Below are 16,930 nucleotides of genomic sequence, written 5' to 3'. Positions count from 1 at the left end.
GGGCTCCGCGCGGAGGGGGCGGGGCCCCGCTGCAAGGGCGGTGTGAGTGACAGGACGGTTCGACCAATGGCGACGCGCGGCGCGGAGGGCGGCCGAGCCTCTGCCCCCGCCCCACGTTGCTCTGCGGGCGCGCCCCCTAGCGGCAGCGCGGGGCCCCGCGGTGGGCGGGGCGGTGGGCGGGGCGGTGCCCGCGCGCGGCGGTGGCGGGAACGCGGAGCCGGCTCCCGGCGGGAGCGGGAGGCGCCCGTACCTGGGCGGGCCTGAGGGCAGAGGAGGGGCTTGTTACTGCTGCCTTTACGCCTCCTCCAGTGCTCAAGGCACCTTTACTCTGCCCGTGCATTCTCTGTGTCTGTAGGTGAAGTTTGAGGGCTTTCTGATCGCGGATTGTGACTTGTGCACGAAGCACACTAAGGCTCTGGCTCATTCCTGAGTTGCAACTACACCTGTGGTCATGCAAAGCCAGGTATGTACATGTGGATGGTGTGTGTGCAATAGTCCTGCACACCTTTGCTAGAGCAGGGTCCTGCTTCTTAATCAGCAAATAGAAAATACGAGCTTTAGAGTGCTCAGAGGAGAAGGTGAGTGCTCATGCTCACATTTCTCACTTAAATAGGTGAGAGTTTATTCTAAAAACATTCATGACACCGTTTGGGAGAACACACATGGTCAAGAAGCTGACAAGCTGGCAGCCAAGTGACAATCCCCTGATAAAGGAGGTGAGCAGTTGGTGTCCTCACTTCACAAAGTGGAAAATATTTCACTTGTCCTGTTACCGTGATACTACTTGTTGTGACATCTGCCCGAGAAGTCAGCTACAATCTGCTGAGAAGGTGGATGTAGCAGAGTCTGTATGAAAGGCTGTGTTGGCTCAATACAGCCATTATGAGTGTCTCCTGGCGTTCACTGAAGTGATACAACACTAGCCTCAATTTAAACCCCTCAATGCTGTTGTACAAAAACTCCCTCTTTTACACTAGGTGAATGAGGAAGGTCGCTTAAGGTAAATATCTGGGATGAGACATCTACTAGGGCCAAAGGTGGGAACTACAGGAGAAAAATCCATGTCTGCAGGAGAGATGTGGGACAAGATAGGTGTGCTCACTGGCATGGAAGTTCATTTTAATTAATTACAAGACCTGGAGTTTCAGTCATCAATTATTCCAAGTGCTTTTAGAATACTCAATCAATGGAAAATGACAATGTGTTCATGGTTCAACACTGAAATGCTCATTATGTGCATTCTTTACACTGACACCTCTTTTGTGGTTCTCTTGCCTCAAAAACGGAGGTATTTCGTGGAGGAAACAGATCTGTTATGACCAGTAGTTTGTAAAGATGATCCCATGAAATGTTGGGACAATAAAATGCTTTCCTTAGTCATAGATCTCCTCTACAGAAGTTAATGGGATCACCTTTTTCTCCTTTCCTATTAGAAAAAGTTAGGGGGTGGAAATGTATTAAGCGGGAGCGAGCCAATTGCGATGCAGGATTTTTGGTGGAAGCACCCAGCTATCGCCTAGACCGCAACATCCACCGGTTGCTCGGCCGTGGATGTGTCCGCAGGATTCCCTTTTTCCGAACTCCGCCTCCCAGCACTCCCCGCTCCCGCGCTGTCCTACAACTCCCAGCATGGCTCGCTCCCGGCGCCGGCCTACAGCTCCCGGCATGCCCCGCTTCCGGCGCACCACCCCGCTGGGCTCTGCGCAGCGTCGGACTACAGCTCCCAGTAGGCGCCGCGGCGGCGGGAATACATCACCCAGGCGGCGCTGCGTCGCCGCTCCGCGCATGCGCCGGCGAGGGCTGGGCTGTTGCTCCCTCACGGGCGGCTGCGGCGGGTCCTCGCCATGGAGTCCTACGATGTGATAGCGAACCAGCCCGTCGTGATAGACAACGTGAGTGCGGGCGGCCGCGTGTCCCGGGAGCGGGGAGGGCCCGCAATCCCTTTGTCATCGGGGGCGGCCGCGCCGCGCCCCGCCCGCCGCCGCACCCCCACCTCAGCCGGCCCGGCCGCCGCCTCCGGCCCTTGCACAGCGCCATACGGCGTCCTCGGGGGGCGGGGCCGCTGCGCCTCGGCGCGCCGCGATTGGCTGGGGCGACTGGCAGTCATCCGCCGCGGGGCCGCTGCCCCGCGCTGGGGGGCGCAGCCCCCGCCGCCGCCGAGCTGCCTCTGGCTGGGAGGGGCGGCGCGCCCCCATTGGCTGGGGCGGCTGTCAGTCAGCGGGGCAGCCCGCTGCTACCTGCCGGGGAGGGGCGGGACTGTCGTTGGATCACCTGCGCTCATTGGCAGCTGGCGCTGTCAGTCAGGCGGGGCTTCCCCCGGCCCCGCCCTGCCCCTCTTTGTGCTGGGGGGACAATGGGGGTGCTGGGCCAGGCCATGGCAGCTCTCCCAGCATGCTCCGGGGCAGGCTTTGGCCAGGGTTCCAGCGTGCTCCTGGCAGGCCGTGGATGGACCCCGCACAGGCTCTGGGGGTGCCGGCACTTCCCTTGGCCCATGCGGGACATAGAGCTCTCCAGCCAGGCCCCCATCACAGGCCCAGTGAGAGAGAAGCCTTAGCCCCTTGCACTGCCCCTCCTCCATTGCATCCAGCACAGTGGTCACAACAAAGCAGTGCCCTTACCAAGGCGTGGATTCCCATGCCTTGGAATGCCGCTGCTGAAGGATCTGTGCCCAGCACGGGTTGCATCAGCTGTAATTTGACAGCGTAGCATGGTATTGCAGATGGCTGCTCCAGTCTGCTGATGCTGCTCATTAGCACAAAGCAGACCTTCAATCTGTGTGTGTTACAGCTCTGCGGGAGATTAATGACAGTGATTCCGTGCCTCTTTGAGGTACTTCTGGGTCCAGTTCTGATTTGTCCCATCCATGCTGCCCTCCCAGGAGGAAGGACCATCCAGGAAGGGGTGGGAGGGCATGTCTTGGACGTAGCCTCCTTCAGTGTAGCGAGTCACAAACCCGTGCTCCTCCCTTCTGACCTCTACCGCCAGTGATTGAGATTGTGTTGTTTTGAAGGGCCAGTACTGTGCTCCATTCTTCCTCCACAAGCTTAATTTCTGCTGAATCTTTTTGCCGTATGGAGTGGGTTTGCTAGCCTGGCACTTCTCAACCTATTGCTTTAACTCCCCATTAGGTGAATGATTGTAGGTCTTCTCAGATAAAGGCAGTTATTCTTCTGACCTTTTCGTTATTTTGGATCATAATTCCTCTCTACAGGTTGAGCTCTCTGATAAAATTTTGGCTTTGTTTCATTCCCCCGGAATCTTGCAGCAGAGAGATTTAGGTTAGGCATTGAAGGAAAGCATCTAACAGAAAATAAGAGTAAGCAGTAAAATTGACTATGTTGAGAAAAACATGTACCTCCTTTATTGAAGATGTTAAAAAATGTGTTATGTTGATTGTTTCTAGGAATGACTGGATCAGCACTGATCCTGCTGTGTTGTCGAGTGATTAGCTAAACAATAAACTTACCTCTAGGTGTTCTGGTACTGTGAGGATGACTTTGTTGAGCTATTCACGTAGTAGCAGTCTATATTTAATTTCAGCGTGTCCTTTTGTTATTTAGTGCAATGATTGCCTCCCCTGCCTCAGACCTGAAGAAGGGCTCATGTGCCAGCAGCTGATTGTGTCTTTTTTCATTTTATGAAATGGTCTTATAAAAGCTAATTCTTTTTGCCTCTCTGATAAATGAGCTCCCTCCCCTTCCCCTCCCTGTACAAGAAGTAGAATGGAGCAGTTGTTGTGACATCTGCCTGGAACGCTGGCAGGCTGTGGGCCGAGGAGCCTCATGGTGACACTGCATTTTTGGTACTCTTTGGAGTTCAGGCAGGACGGGAAGTGGAGCTGCACAGAGCAGGTACCACTCTTCCCACTGCTGTTCCATTACTGCTTTTCCTCAGAGAGCTGCAGGCACCTTTTGAAGGCTGAATGTTATCCTGTCTCACGTGTGCCTGTGTGTGGGAAGGTGGGAAGGGGGAAGTGAGATACTGAGCTGGTGAGAACCAGACCCCTCCAGCCCTGCTCTGGTATCTCAGTGTGTTCCAAAAGGACATGAAGTTCTGTAGCTAAAAACTCAACAAGGAGGTTCTTTCCTCTTACCAAACATTGCTCTTAACTGTATGTTTTCAGCAGGGAGAGCTTTGTAATGTACAGTGGGAGGTTGGAGCTGTACCTCAGCACAACTTTAATACTCTTCACTGTCTAATTTTTAAGAGTTGTATTCCCATCTGAAGTCCAACAAGCTCTCTCTGAATGGTCTGGGAGCCTTGTTGAACATAATGCACGTGTTGACAGTCCAGCTGTGGCCTAAGTCAGTGCAAATTCCTTGACCTCCATGGAACATGGAATTATCTCTTGTTTGCTTTGTAGTCTAAGTGGTGGCATTTTATGCAGCTGAGCTGTCAGCAAGGGCTGTTGTGTCTTTGGTTTGTTCTTGATCTTATAAATTCTGTATCAAATAAAACAGTTTTACAACAATATGAAATGTGCACTCTCCATAGAAAGTGCTACATGGAAGATTGATTGGTGATTTCCATTTAAATTTGAGTCCTAAATGCATCAGGATGAATGAATCCATAACCAAGTGGCTACAGAGCTAGTGGATGAGGTATATTCAGGGTTGAGGTATGTTCAGTTCCTTCAAGGCACTCACAAGAATTTTGAATGAGTTTATCTTCCTTGACCTTTACATTTTACATGTAGTTTTTCTTCTTTTATTCTTTTGCTCAGATTTAAAAAAAAAAAAAAAATAAACCCCTGCCAAACAAAATGGAATGAAAGCCCAGCCAGGATAATTACTGGTGGAAGTATATTAATTTGTACATTTTTTTTCAAGTTTTAATAAATCAGAGTTTGTAGCAGAAGAGAAGATGCATGTGTTTTTACTTATTTGAAACAAAGATGGAAAAACAGGTCTTTAAACCTTCTGAATCAGGGTTATTTCAAAATGTAAACATTTTCCTCTCGTTGCATAGGAATCTCAAACTGGTCTATGATAAACAGATTTACTCTGTGTGCACATATCTTCAAGGAAGTAAAATGTTTTCAAGAAAAATTGAATAGGTCAGAAAGTGCAGTGAGGTCTTTGTAGTGTGGGGATATCAAACAGTTGTTCTTGGTTTATTCCCAGGCACTTGGAAGCACAACTGTGTTGAAGTCCCATCCCACCAGCACATTCAAAGCAGTCATTCGTCTTTGACTCCAAGTTGGAGTTCTGAACTCCCAACACATTTGGTTAACTTTGAACTTCAGTATGTAAATCTTAAAATACATAACTTGCTGGGAATCTCACCAGGACATGTTGGGTCATTTTTGGCCTGACATAAGGAAGTTTCAATCTCTAAGTTAAAATAGGAGCATCATTGTTCTCCTGAAACCAGTTCCCCGCAGCAGAATGTGCTAGCAGCAAGATCAGTCATTATCTTGAACAAAATATTCAATAAGTGCAATATTCTAACATGGTTACATTATGTTACTGCATTTCATTCAACTATTTTTCTGCAAACCTTGACACAGGGTGGTGGTATTCTTTCCCGGGCAGAGAGTTGTTTATAAGCTATGATAAGAAAAATCAAAATAGTGGTTTTGGTTTGTTCCTTGTTTAGCTTTGAAGGAAATAGCCAGAAGAGAGTTTGTCTCAATGGAAGTCTTTTTAACACTTCACAGGCCACTTTGTCACACTGATATCAGTTAGTGGAGACCTTGGGATGCAAGTGGAGCCAAGTCCCTTGTGCCAAAAGGAAGTAGTTAGTCCTGCCTAGTTGGCAGCTTGGGTGTGCTCCTGGAGCCGGCCTGGCTGCAGGTGTTTATCAGGAGACAAGGATTCAAGCAATCCACCTTTCGTATGCTTTAGAAATAGCTACATCTGGTTTGCAGAGTATTCCTGACACTCATCTCCTGCAGATGTGTCCTGGCAAATCTGGCTCTGGTGGTTCAGAGGCAGGAATATCCCGGCTCTGGTGGCAGAGCGCACGTGCTCTGTGCAGAGCCTGACATCGTGGCTGAAGCTGCTGATGGAAGTAGCTTGGCAGTAAAGCGCTGAACTGTGAACGGGAGAGGCTGGGGCTGCCCCGCATTCCTTTGTGCTGAGCCTGCTCTGGCTCTGGGATGGCGGCAGGCAGGGCTTGCCTGGCAGAGCCCTGAGCAACTCGTCTGGCCCTGGCCTGGAAGTGAAAGCAGTGATGCTTACCCATGCAGAGGTGGTCAGAAGTGGAAAGCCGTGGAAGAGCTGTGTTGCTACTCATTTTAAAATGCTGTGGAGCAGCCAAAATGTCTTTCTGGCCTCAAAACCAGAGCAGTCCTGCTGCAGAGCCCTTCTCTGCCTGTGCAGAGTGAACAGGCACTTCACAGGTCACAGCTTTCAGTGCAAACTCACACACACTTTGCTCCCACCATGGGGCTAAGCAGAGCTGCTCCTCTTTCTGCAGAAGAGCTTGCACCCATGGTAGTCTGGGATTACCAGTGAAACAGTTTATCTGAGGAGATCCTATGAAAATCCGCTCCTTAGCAAAACTTGGGTGTTCCTGCAAGCTGCTCATTGTTTCAAGATGTCATTCCCTTGTGCAGGGAGAGGAAATGGAGGAGGGGAAGGAGTCAGCAAAGATCCAAGTTGATGATGGTGTTCCCGGGATGCTTCCGGACGGGGATGGGAGCCGTGGGGCCAGATGCCTGGCACTGACTCCCTGCCAGGGCCTTGCTGCGGCTGGCTTTACCCGCTCTGTGTTTGCTGCTTTGAATGTTGCAGAAGGCTCTTTGGATCTGTGCCTTTCTGACTGCCATCCCTCATCTCTTCTTTGTCTCTTCTGAACAAGCTCTATCCCGTCAGCCGTGCTTCCTGCCCCCAGCCTTTCCCCTTGCAGTGTAACCAGCACCTTTGTCCTATCCGGACCCCAGTCTGGGTTGGTTTCAAGTGTCTTTTCTGACCACCTTTCTGCCTCCTTAGCATTAGCTAGTTCATCCACCACTTGATCACCTTTTCCTAGTCTCATCTCCAATCTGTTTCCCACAATTCTTTGCTACTTCCTTCTCTGACTTTATCTGCCCTCCCTCCATTCTTTCCATTTCTCCTTCTCGGAGGCCTGTATTTTTCATTCTCCCAGTGCCTCCTGAAGCTGGCAGAGTTCAGTTGCTCTTGCTGGGCTTTCTAGAGCGTTCTCCTCCCCCCAGAGATTATCTAATATTGATAGACAATTGTGGAGTGTGGATTTAGCCTCCTGCACCCCTCACAGTAGCCCTGGCTACAAAAATACTTGTCTGTACAGGGCAGTGTTTGGGTGTGTGCAGAGCAGTACCAGGGTGCCCAGGGTAGTTGTACCCTGTGAGATGTGTCACTTCCAAGGAGGGTGCTAGTCACTCCTTCCAATAGCCAAGCTGGCACTTCCCATCCCCAACCTTCCTGGTAGAAAGGACAGGATCTGGCAGTGCTGATGTACTATGTCACTTCTCTAAAACTTGTGAAGATAATGGAATGAATGATAAGCTCATGTATTTGTCTGTTGCTTCCACAGGGCTCGGGTGTGATTAAAGCAGGTTTTGCAGGCGATCAAATACCAAAATACTGCTTTCCTAACTAGTAAGTACTCTGCTGGTCTTGGTAACTTCCTAGTACTGTGTACCAGTTCTTTGATATGTAGAGGGGAAGAATTGCCCAGTTTTATAAATGGAAAAATGAGTTACTCTTTTCTGCCTGCTGCAAAGAAGCACCAGGGAGATGAGAGCTCCGCTGTTAATATTTTGAGATTTTTAGGGACACACACACATCATAAAAGATTACATCACTTTGTCAGGCTCAACACACAACCAAAGCTGTAGGATTGTTTAATCTGCACACATGAGGAAAGAGGACTAGGAAAACTAAAATTTGGGATGAGAGGTGTGAAGACCTCTGTATTTTTTCAGTGTGTGGTATGATGTCTTGATTCCTGACAGTCTTCTTTGTAAGTTTTCTTAGAGTTTTGCCAGGACGAAGACTGCTGGAACAGGAACTCTGAATAGTCACTGGCTTTTATTTTCAAAGCAGTGGGATTTTAATGAGTAATTTTGTGTTCTGAGCAATGTGTTCTGTATGAGATGGTGGGGTATGGGACTACAAATGTCTAATCTGAGAAGCCTGCCTCAGGTCAGGCAGCACGTGTGAATCCAACACCTCAGACAATTGTTCAGTCTAGCCATGTTCATCCCAGGCACTGTTGAAACAGGTGAGTCCTGAATAATCAGTAAAAATGTGGCCAGACTCAGCTGGTTTATGCCCAGCCATTCAGAACTGTACAATCTGTCCCCTTCACCTCTGATTCTGAGATTAGCTCAGAGCAAACCTGGGTCTGTCTGCAGCTGGTAGTGCCGCCAGACACACCCATTGCTTGAGAAGGTTCTGGTTAGGACAGAGAGGAACACAAAGGAGGCAATCCTTGGGTACATATGAACTCTTTGTAGAAGCATTTACTCTCTTGTCTCTGTTCTAGTGTGGGCAGACCAAAGCACGTTCGTGTTATGGCTGGTGCTTTAGAAGGGGACATTTTCATTGGTCCAAAGGCAGAGGTAAGAACACCTGTACACTGCACTTCTCCGTATATCTCAGTGTGCTGCTGTAAGGCGGGGGGGGTGTGGCAGCTGGACTGTGGTTCTTTGGTATTGTGTAGGTCTGAAGAGTAGAACAGATTGTCGCTTACATGTGTGTCTGAGGTGGAGTGGAAAGCTTAATGACATTCTTGTGCCAATCTGCTGACCACAGACCTAGTTCCCAAGGCCTTCGATATCTCTCTCTTCTCTTTAGGCTACTTCTCGCTCTATATGGTTACATACTTTTGACTGAGAGCTTTAGAAATGGACCCTACTCGATTGCTGTATATCTCCCTGCCATGGGCAGGAAGCTTCTCTCCACAGTCCTGCTTCTGTCAGCATGTAGCCAGTTGTGTGGTCACATTTCTTGTGAGCCCTTCCAACTGCATTCCCCAGTAACATCCTGTTATGTTTTATATCATGGCTGAGCTGGTAGTACAAAGATACCAAATGATAGGTGTCTGTGTGTTGGCTTGAAAAGTGTTAGGATGGAATATGGTCTGCAAATGTCAGACATACATGTTCCTACTTGGTATGAAAAGGCCTTATCTTGTCTTGGCTTCTCTGGGAGAGATATTTGTGATGAGTGTTCAGGTTTTGCCCTGTATGCTATAGATAAGTTATCTTTTAGTGGAATCAAAACTGAAGTTGAGTCTGACAGTAAGTCACAGTGCTCAGAAGCATGATTGTTGGAAGCTCTGATGCTCTCTTGTCCTTTCTGTTTGCTCAGGAGCACAGAGGTCTTCTTGCGATCCGATACCCCATGGAGCATGGCATAGTGAAGGATTGGAACGACATGGAGCGCATCTGGCAGTACGTGTATTCTAAAGACCAGCTCCAGACGTTCTCAGAAGAGGTGAGAGACCACATTATATAAAGGCACAGGCATCATTTGGTGTGTGTGTGTGTAACACCAGGAGCCTTGGGACTCTGGGAAAGATTTGGGACTTTTCCTTTGCCCTTCTTTCTAAATGTGTATCTGTTGTTAAATTAGGCTCTTTCACCTCTCAGGAGATACTGCACAAGAATTGTCCAAGCAGAATTCCTCTCCAGATCTGATGGTCTGGCCTGACTGAAAATCTGCCTTTCACATTTGCTAGCCACACTCTCTCTAATGATTCTACTCTAGGTCAAGTGCTTCTGACTTTTCTTGTTCTGCCTGCACATCAGGCATATCCACTCAGCAATGACATGATTTGAAGTGAGGAAGGAGAAAACCACAGTCTTGTGGTCTGGAAGGATCTGACTAAAAAATTATTAAATGTCTGAGAGTAATTTCTGTCTGCTTGTGCTAAAACCATATGCCTTCACCCTTTTTAGGGTCTGTGTATTTTGGCTAATCTGGCTGATTTTTGTCACTGAGAGTCATCTTGTTTGTCCTTCATGGGGCAGAGTTACTCACAGAGCACATTTCCTAACACTTCTTCATAACTAGACCAGAACCCTGCTGGTCTTCCAACCTAATAGAGATTATTCACAGTCCAATACAGCTCAGCTGAAATTACTCCTTTGTACCTGTCCTCTTGCACCAGTGGTTCCTAAAGTAAATAAATAAGCAGAAACTTTTAGGAACACACCCCTACTGCCTCCTGGTTACTGCAGCACAGCTCCTTCTTCTCTTTCCCAGCATCCTGTGCTGCTGACAGAAGCACCCCTAAACCCGCGCAAGAACAGAGAGCGTGCTGCTGAGGTGTTTTTTGAGACCTTCAATGTGCCAGCGCTATTCATCTCCATGCAAGCTGTGCTTAGCCTGTAAGTGTCTTTCGTCTTGGATTTGTGTTTGTGGAATGTTGCCACAAAATCCATTCTTTTACAAAATAAACCTGTGGAAGACCTCACTAATGTCTGATTTACCCCCTTTTCATGCAAGGACTGAAACTCAATTTGTGTAGTAAAGAGTTTACAGGAAATCTGCTGAAATGCAAAGAGAACTTGGGTTTTGAGGGTTTTTTAGCCCCTGTTTGTGTGAAATCTCTGCTTCCTGAGTTGAGTGTGGATGTGTTGCCTGGGCTCACTTTGAGTTGCTTGTTCTGACTTGAGCCTTTGTCCCTTCGGTAGCTATGCGACCGGCAGGACCACGGGAGTGGTGCTGGACTCTGGGGATGGCGTCACCCATGCAGTTCCCATCTACGAAGGCTTTGCCATGCCTCACTCCATCATGCGGATTGACATCGCTGGCCGGGATGTCTCCCGCTTCCTGCGTCTCTATCTCCGGAAGGAAGGCTATGACTTCCACACAACCTCCGAGTTTGAGATTGTCAAGACCATCAAGGAGGTGATGCCCTGCCTTGTTTCTGTGTTGGTCCAAGAGGGGATTTCTTCTCAAAGGAAACTGTGGCTTGTGAAATCCGGTGGGAATCCATTATCTACGTGAGGGAGTTTAGGGCCACTAAGATGATTAAAGGACTCTCGTATATGGAAAGGCTGGGAGAGCTTGGACTGTTGAGCCACAAGAAATGGTTGGGGAGAGTCTCATCAATGTATATAAATGTCTGAAGGGGGGGTGCAGAGAAAACAGAGCCGGACTCATTTCAGTGATGTCCAGTGACAGGACAAGATGCACAAACTGAAGCTAAGGAGGTTCTGTCTGAACATAGACTTTTTTTAGTGTGAGGGTGACCAAGTGCTGGCACAGTTTGTCTAAAGGGTTGTGGAATCTCCATCCTTGGTAATATCATCTGGACAGGGTCCCGGACACCCTGCTTTAGGGAAACCCTGCATGGACAAGATGACCTCCAGAGGTCATTTGCAACCTTAGCTGTCCCATATTCTGGGACAGTTATAGTCAAAGTCACATTAATCCCTCTTGAGGGGCTGTTAACAGGGAGGTGAAGATGGGTTGGTGGTTCAGAATAGGTTTTGCATTTACCTGTGCTGCAGTTTTTCAAGGTCTGATGATCTCTTTCACTAGTGTTTGTTTACCCTTCATGGAGTAAAATCCATGGCAGCTAGGGATCACAAGTGGGATATTGCAAGGTGGTTTACCTGCTGTGAGCCCCAAGGGTCTTTTCTCCAGCATATAATATTGTTAAAATCAGTCTTGCAAAGGGATACGTGGATTTTGATTATTTGTGAGAAAAATATTTTATCAGAGGCATTTGGGTTTACACTTCTCATCTTCCTCTCCCTGACTGTTTCCTCTCCAGCGTGCCTGCTACCTGTCAATAAACCCCCAGAAGGATGAGACTCTAGAGACTGAGAAGGCTCAGTACTACCTGCCAGATGGAAGCACTATTGAGGTTTGTAAGGACCACACCTGGAGAATTCCTCATGTGAAGCACAGGGTTTCCAGAAAAGCTCCCCAGTGATGGAAAATTTCATACAGTGTTAGATGGGAGGGGATAATTTTACAAGACCAAAACTCATCCTAGGCTGTTGACTGGGCTCTAGAATTTTTAGGGAAAGAAAACTTTAGTAGAAACCTCACAACCTCTAGTAGAAGTCCTGGTTAAGGATGCAGCATGATTGTGGGGACTCTGAGCTGTTTGAGAGCAGGCTCTGATCTAATAAAACTTAATGCAGATCAGGTATGGAGTGTGGGTAGGTGTCAGCTCACTAAATCCAGCAGTGGTTTTATATGTGCCTTTTGTCCTGCCTAGAATTGTCTCCTGTGCACTAACAGTTGCTTTGAAGAGTTAGGAATACTCCTCAGAAGACTGAACCCACTATTATAGAATGGTTCAAAGAGAGGAAATACAGGTTTTACCTCCAGTACCAGGGCTAGATTTGCTCCCTTTATGCCAGACCTGCTGTATGGGGCTGAGCAAGTTTCTTCATCTCTTTCATCTGCAAACTGGAAATGGTGCCCTTTGTAGGAGCTGTAGTCCAAACTGGCATTCACTTGGGGTCTAGTGGTGCAGCAGGAATGTCCAGGAAGCTTCCTTACTCTGAAGCTTCACCTAAGAAAGGCAGGCCCATCTGTAGGTAGTGAGCAAAGCCACACTGTTCTCTTCCCTCTGTGCTAACTTCTGCTCTTGCAGATCGGCCCTGCCCGTTTCCGAGCCCCAGAGCTCCTGTTCCGTCCGGACCTGATAGGAGAGGAATGTGAAGGACTTCATGAAGTGCTCGTTTTTGCCATTCAAAAGTCAGACATGGATCTGAGGCGAACGCTGTTCTCCAACATTGTGCTGTCTGGAGGCTCCACGCTTTTCAAAGGTTCCTGCTTCTCTTTCAGTGTGCTGTGACATACCTGATCTCTTGTTTCTTATGTGAAACTGGGAAGATAACCCAGATCACCCAGCTTGTCCTCTGGGGTGAGGGCTGTGTAAACTCTGCTCTCTTGGGGCATTAACTGCCTAATTTTCTGAGTCCTAGTCATATCCTTCTGTGTATGCTAGACACCTGCTCTCGTACATCACTTTCTGGGCTTGTAGGCCTTTTACTGTTTTCCTCCAGTCAGTGCCAGTGGAAGGACTGAATAGCTGTGTTCATTCCTGCTGCTGTAGCTCACAATATCGGAGGTTAGATACCGAAAAGGGCTCTTCCATCTTCTAAGGTTTCTTTAGACCTTTGATACATGAGGGTTCAACCGTCCTAGTCCTGCATGAGTGTCAGCTATGTGTGTGCAGAAGGGTTTCAACCCATCCCTTCAGGGCTCAGTTGGTACCTATTGACCTAAAGGTACCCTCTGCCAGAACCCGTCAGTCTGTTATCCACCGGTTGACATCTCCAAATAGATCCTGGTCTTCCCATTCAACTCCCTGTACAAATGGGCTGGACACAGGAGGAATGCCTAGGGAAGGAGGAGGTCCTAGCTAAACCAAAGCAAACCTTGTTTGCTTGACTCAGGTTGCTGCTGAGAAGTAGAGCCCATTGTGCCAGTGTTTGAGGTCTCAGTGAGACAAAATCCTGTTGTGTCACGGTCTGTGTTCTGTGCCTCCCCAGACTGGACTCTCTGTAAGATGTGGAATGGGGTATTTGAGTAGGACTGCATAGGATGTGTCCACCTTGTTAGTGGATGGAACTTGGGATTTTGCTGAGGTGCTCACACTACACGTTTTCTGTCTTGTGTAGGCTTTGGTGACAGGCTGTTGAGCGAAGTGAAGAAACTAGCTCCAAAGGATGTCAAAATAAGGGTAGGAGCCATCTCTTTTGCGTTTGTCACTTGCCAAGTATATTGTTCTGTGACCTTGAAAGAACCTTGCTCACACTACAGCTGCCATTTACTTCAAACCAGAAATGGCTTTCCTGAGACATTCACATGCCTAACAGCATTTGCTACTGTGATGAAAATCAGTTTTGTTTCATCACTGAGAAGGTGGCTCCTCTGACGTGACCCCTGTCCAGGATCCTGGACCAGAGTGGCTGTTTTGTGGGGACTTCTGGGTGTCTTTGTGTTGGGAGAGAACACATCTGTGTTTGTCAGGTGTTAGCTGGAGTGAAGTGTGGGCAGTGTGCTAGGAGGAGCAGACTGGAGCTTGGGAAGGTACTGACTGATTCTCTCTTTCTCCCAGATATCGGCTCCTCAGGAGAGATTGTATTCCACGTGGATTGGGTATGTACTGCACAGCAACACGTTTTGCTGTGGGATGGGGCTGGGGCAGCACAGCCCGGCAGCTCTCAGGTTGTTATCCCAAGTGGTGCTGTGTGCCAGGGGGGTTGCATTGCTCAGCTGGGCAATGCTTGGCGTGTTCTTGGAGCAGCAGTCACCAGGTCATGTGGGAGGGGGCAGGTGGTACCAGGCTCTGTAGTACTGGCACGTTTTGAGGATAGTGGGAGAGGGAGTGACTGTCCAGAGAGCATATCTGTCACAGGTAACTGAGCCTCAGCACCTTTCTGTCATGGGGAAGTGTCATGATAGAAACAGCCCATCTCTGCACAGTGCCCCCAGCATTTTTGTTTAACCCATAACATGCCTGTCTCTCTGTAGTGGCTCTATCTTGGCCTCTCTGGACACCTTTAAGAAAATGTGGGTTTCGAAAAAGGAATATGAAGAAGATGGAGCTCGTGCCATCCACCGAAAAACCTTCTAGCCCTGGGACCTGTCCTCAGTCTCCTCCGAAGACTCACTTAAACTCGCTTTTCTGAGTCCGAGTGTCTGAGAGCTGCCTGTGTGTGTGTGTGTGCGCCAGCATGCCCCGATGTCACTGAGCAAAGACAACAGCAGCAGGAGGGTTGTATTAGTACTACTAACTTCTTTTTTTGTTTTGTTTTGTTTTTTTTTTTTATGGAAAGGAGAAAATACCAATCTAAATTTCTCCAGAATGGCCCATTCCTTTTTCATTTCAGTCCCTTATTTTCTGTATCACAATCACATATGTCATTGTAAAATAAATAAGCAAAAACAAAGGGAACAGCTTATAGAAACTGCCTGGCAAGCCAGAAGGGAGCCAACCACTGCAGACTGCTCGTGCAGGCTTTAGTCAGCCTGACTGCAATGCCTGGATTGTCTGGAAACACATAGCCGAGGCCCCATAGCTACTTCCTTCTTCAGCGGTGTCTTCACCATCAGTAGGTTTTTGAAGTTGTTTTTAATATATTTTTTATTAAGAGAAAGCACATTCTCAACAGTTAAGTCCATTTGCCCCCACTGTTTTGGTGTGTGAGTGTGTGTATGAGTGTGTAACTTCTTAGCCTGATGTGGGGTCTGCACCACAGCTGGAGAAGTTGGCGATAGGACTTAGTTTGTATTGCATGGAGTAGAACAAAGCAAATCTAATCAGCTATCATTGTACTAGACGGTTATTCTCTCGTACCTTGTTTTAAATACCTTTTCTCCTCTGGAAGCAAGTACCCCGTAATGGGGTGAAGGCACTTATGTGTTCCCCCTCAACCTGCCAAGATTTACAGTGCTGACTTCTCGTGTTCTTTGTAAGAGTCGAGGCTGTTTCCCTCCTTCCCGCCTTGTCAGGGCAAAGGGAGCATGTATTCACAGCCAGGCGTAACTCTTGTGTACTTTATCCATTCTGGGGCAAAATAATAATTGGGACGGTGCATTGTAATGTAAGAATTGTTTTATTTATTCAAATGTCTGAGGATCTCTCAAATACTGACCACAGCACCTGGGAATTATGCTTTGGGTCTTCTTTGAACACCTGTTGCCCAGCTGCCCGCTGCTCGATGTTCGCACTGCGCACAGCACCCGCGCTTAGTGGAAAGGCCAGCCCTGCACCAGCACCCTGTCCCTGCTCTGCGGGGACTCGCTGGTCGCTGGGAACGCACCAGGGGAGAGGACAATAAAGCGCACCAGGAGGTTGGTGTGAGTGGCAGGTTTTTGAGCAGGAAGCTGTCCTGCTGGCTGTGTTACACTGCACTGCGGTGCCTTTCTGCTCACCTGGTGGCTGCTTTGCTTCTACTGCTCTAACAGCCCTGGGCAGCCAGCAGACCTGCTTGTCTTGGGGCATGCCACTGTTTCCCCTTTAGGTTTTACTTGTGCATTTTTCGGTGCTCTCTTTTTTCCCCCATTAGTTTTCTGCAGAACCTGACAGTAGCAATGGAGCTGGAGTTGCTTGGTGGCAGTTGCTCCCTGTTTCCCTCTTTTCTGTTCATCACCACCCATCACCTTGGGGTCACTCTCAGGTGCAGAGATTGGGTAAGAGCTGGAGGACTGCCACAGAGGTGAGGGAAAGGCCAGTGCACTGCCCTAGCTGAGTTGAATGTAAGCAGCAGCCAGTTGTCACTGCAGGAACCATATTCTTGGGGCTCACCCATGGGTTTGGAGAAGCTGTAGGCAGGTGGGTGGGGTGGTCTCTCCCAGCTGAGGCCAGGCTGGTTGTTCATCTCCACCCATTAGAGCAGACTGTGCTTTAAGCAAGAGCCTGTCAGAAAAGAGCCATCAGTGCTCAGCCTTCTGCTGGGAAACTGGTTCTGTTCTTGCTGGTTTGCTGCAGCACACAGAGGGGAATTCCAGCAAATTCCTCTCAGTTCCATTACTGCGTGCCCCAGGCAGTGCTCTCCATCCCCTAGCCCCGCCGCTGGCCTTGCAGCAGCAGTGCTCCATTTTGTAACCTGCAGTGACTGGGCAGGACGGTGCTGTCTCCAATCTACCGTTCATTTGGTCTGCCTGACTGTTCCCTTGCACACTGTCCAAACCATGTTGCCTGGTGGTGCCCAGCATACTTTAAATAAAGTCATTCATATACAACACTCAAGCCTCCTGGCCTCCTCTTCCCACATTTGCAATTTTAAGGAGGTAACTTGTGTTCTCTTGCCTGTGCAGAATTGTTGCTGGCCAGACTGCAAGGGGATACCATCTCTGGTCCAGGATTGCATTCTTGGCCTGGCTTTTGCGGGAGGAGATTCCTGGGATGCAGCTGTGGTATCCAAATCTACTCTCCCCTACAGGCATTATCCCTGAGACTTCTGTCGCTGCAGACAGGTGAAAGGCTGGGACAGGGGAGCCTGGGCTGAGCAAGGATAATGCCACTGCTGTTGTGAGAA

The 16,930-nt window shown here is 48.7% G+C and overlaps 1 protein-coding gene across 1 annotated transcript; it reads left to right on the top strand.

Moving 5' to 3' along the window:
- Positions 1–1,752: 1,752 nt before the first annotated feature.
- ACTR1A (actin related protein 1A) lies at positions 1,753–16,636 on the top strand. Its single transcript, XM_042019209.1, has 11 exons — positions 1,753–1,892; positions 7,501–7,565; positions 8,455–8,530; positions 9,282–9,407; positions 10,179–10,303; positions 10,610–10,826; positions 11,698–11,790; positions 12,532–12,706; positions 13,565–13,626; positions 14,005–14,045; positions 14,421–16,636. Exons 1-11 carry the CDS (start codon positions 1,845–1,847, stop codon positions 14,521–14,523), a joined length of 1,131 nt encoding a protein of 376 aa, XP_041875143.1. The 5' UTR covers positions 1,753–1,844; the 3' UTR covers positions 14,524–16,636.
- The last annotated feature ends 294 nt before the right edge of the window (positions 16,637–16,930 follow it).

The sequence above is a fragment of the Corvus kubaryi genome, unplaced genomic scaffold, assembly GCF_017639235.1.
Source record: "Corvus kubaryi isolate FWS band 111438036 unplaced genomic scaffold, C.kubaryi_AGA036_p1.0 138, whole genome shotgun sequence".
NCBI classification, from domain to species: Eukaryota; Metazoa; Chordata; class Aves; order Passeriformes; family Corvidae; genus Corvus; species Corvus kubaryi.
The sequence above is the reverse complement of the archived record's forward strand: the minus strand, read 5'-3'. Positions and strand labels throughout refer to the sequence as shown.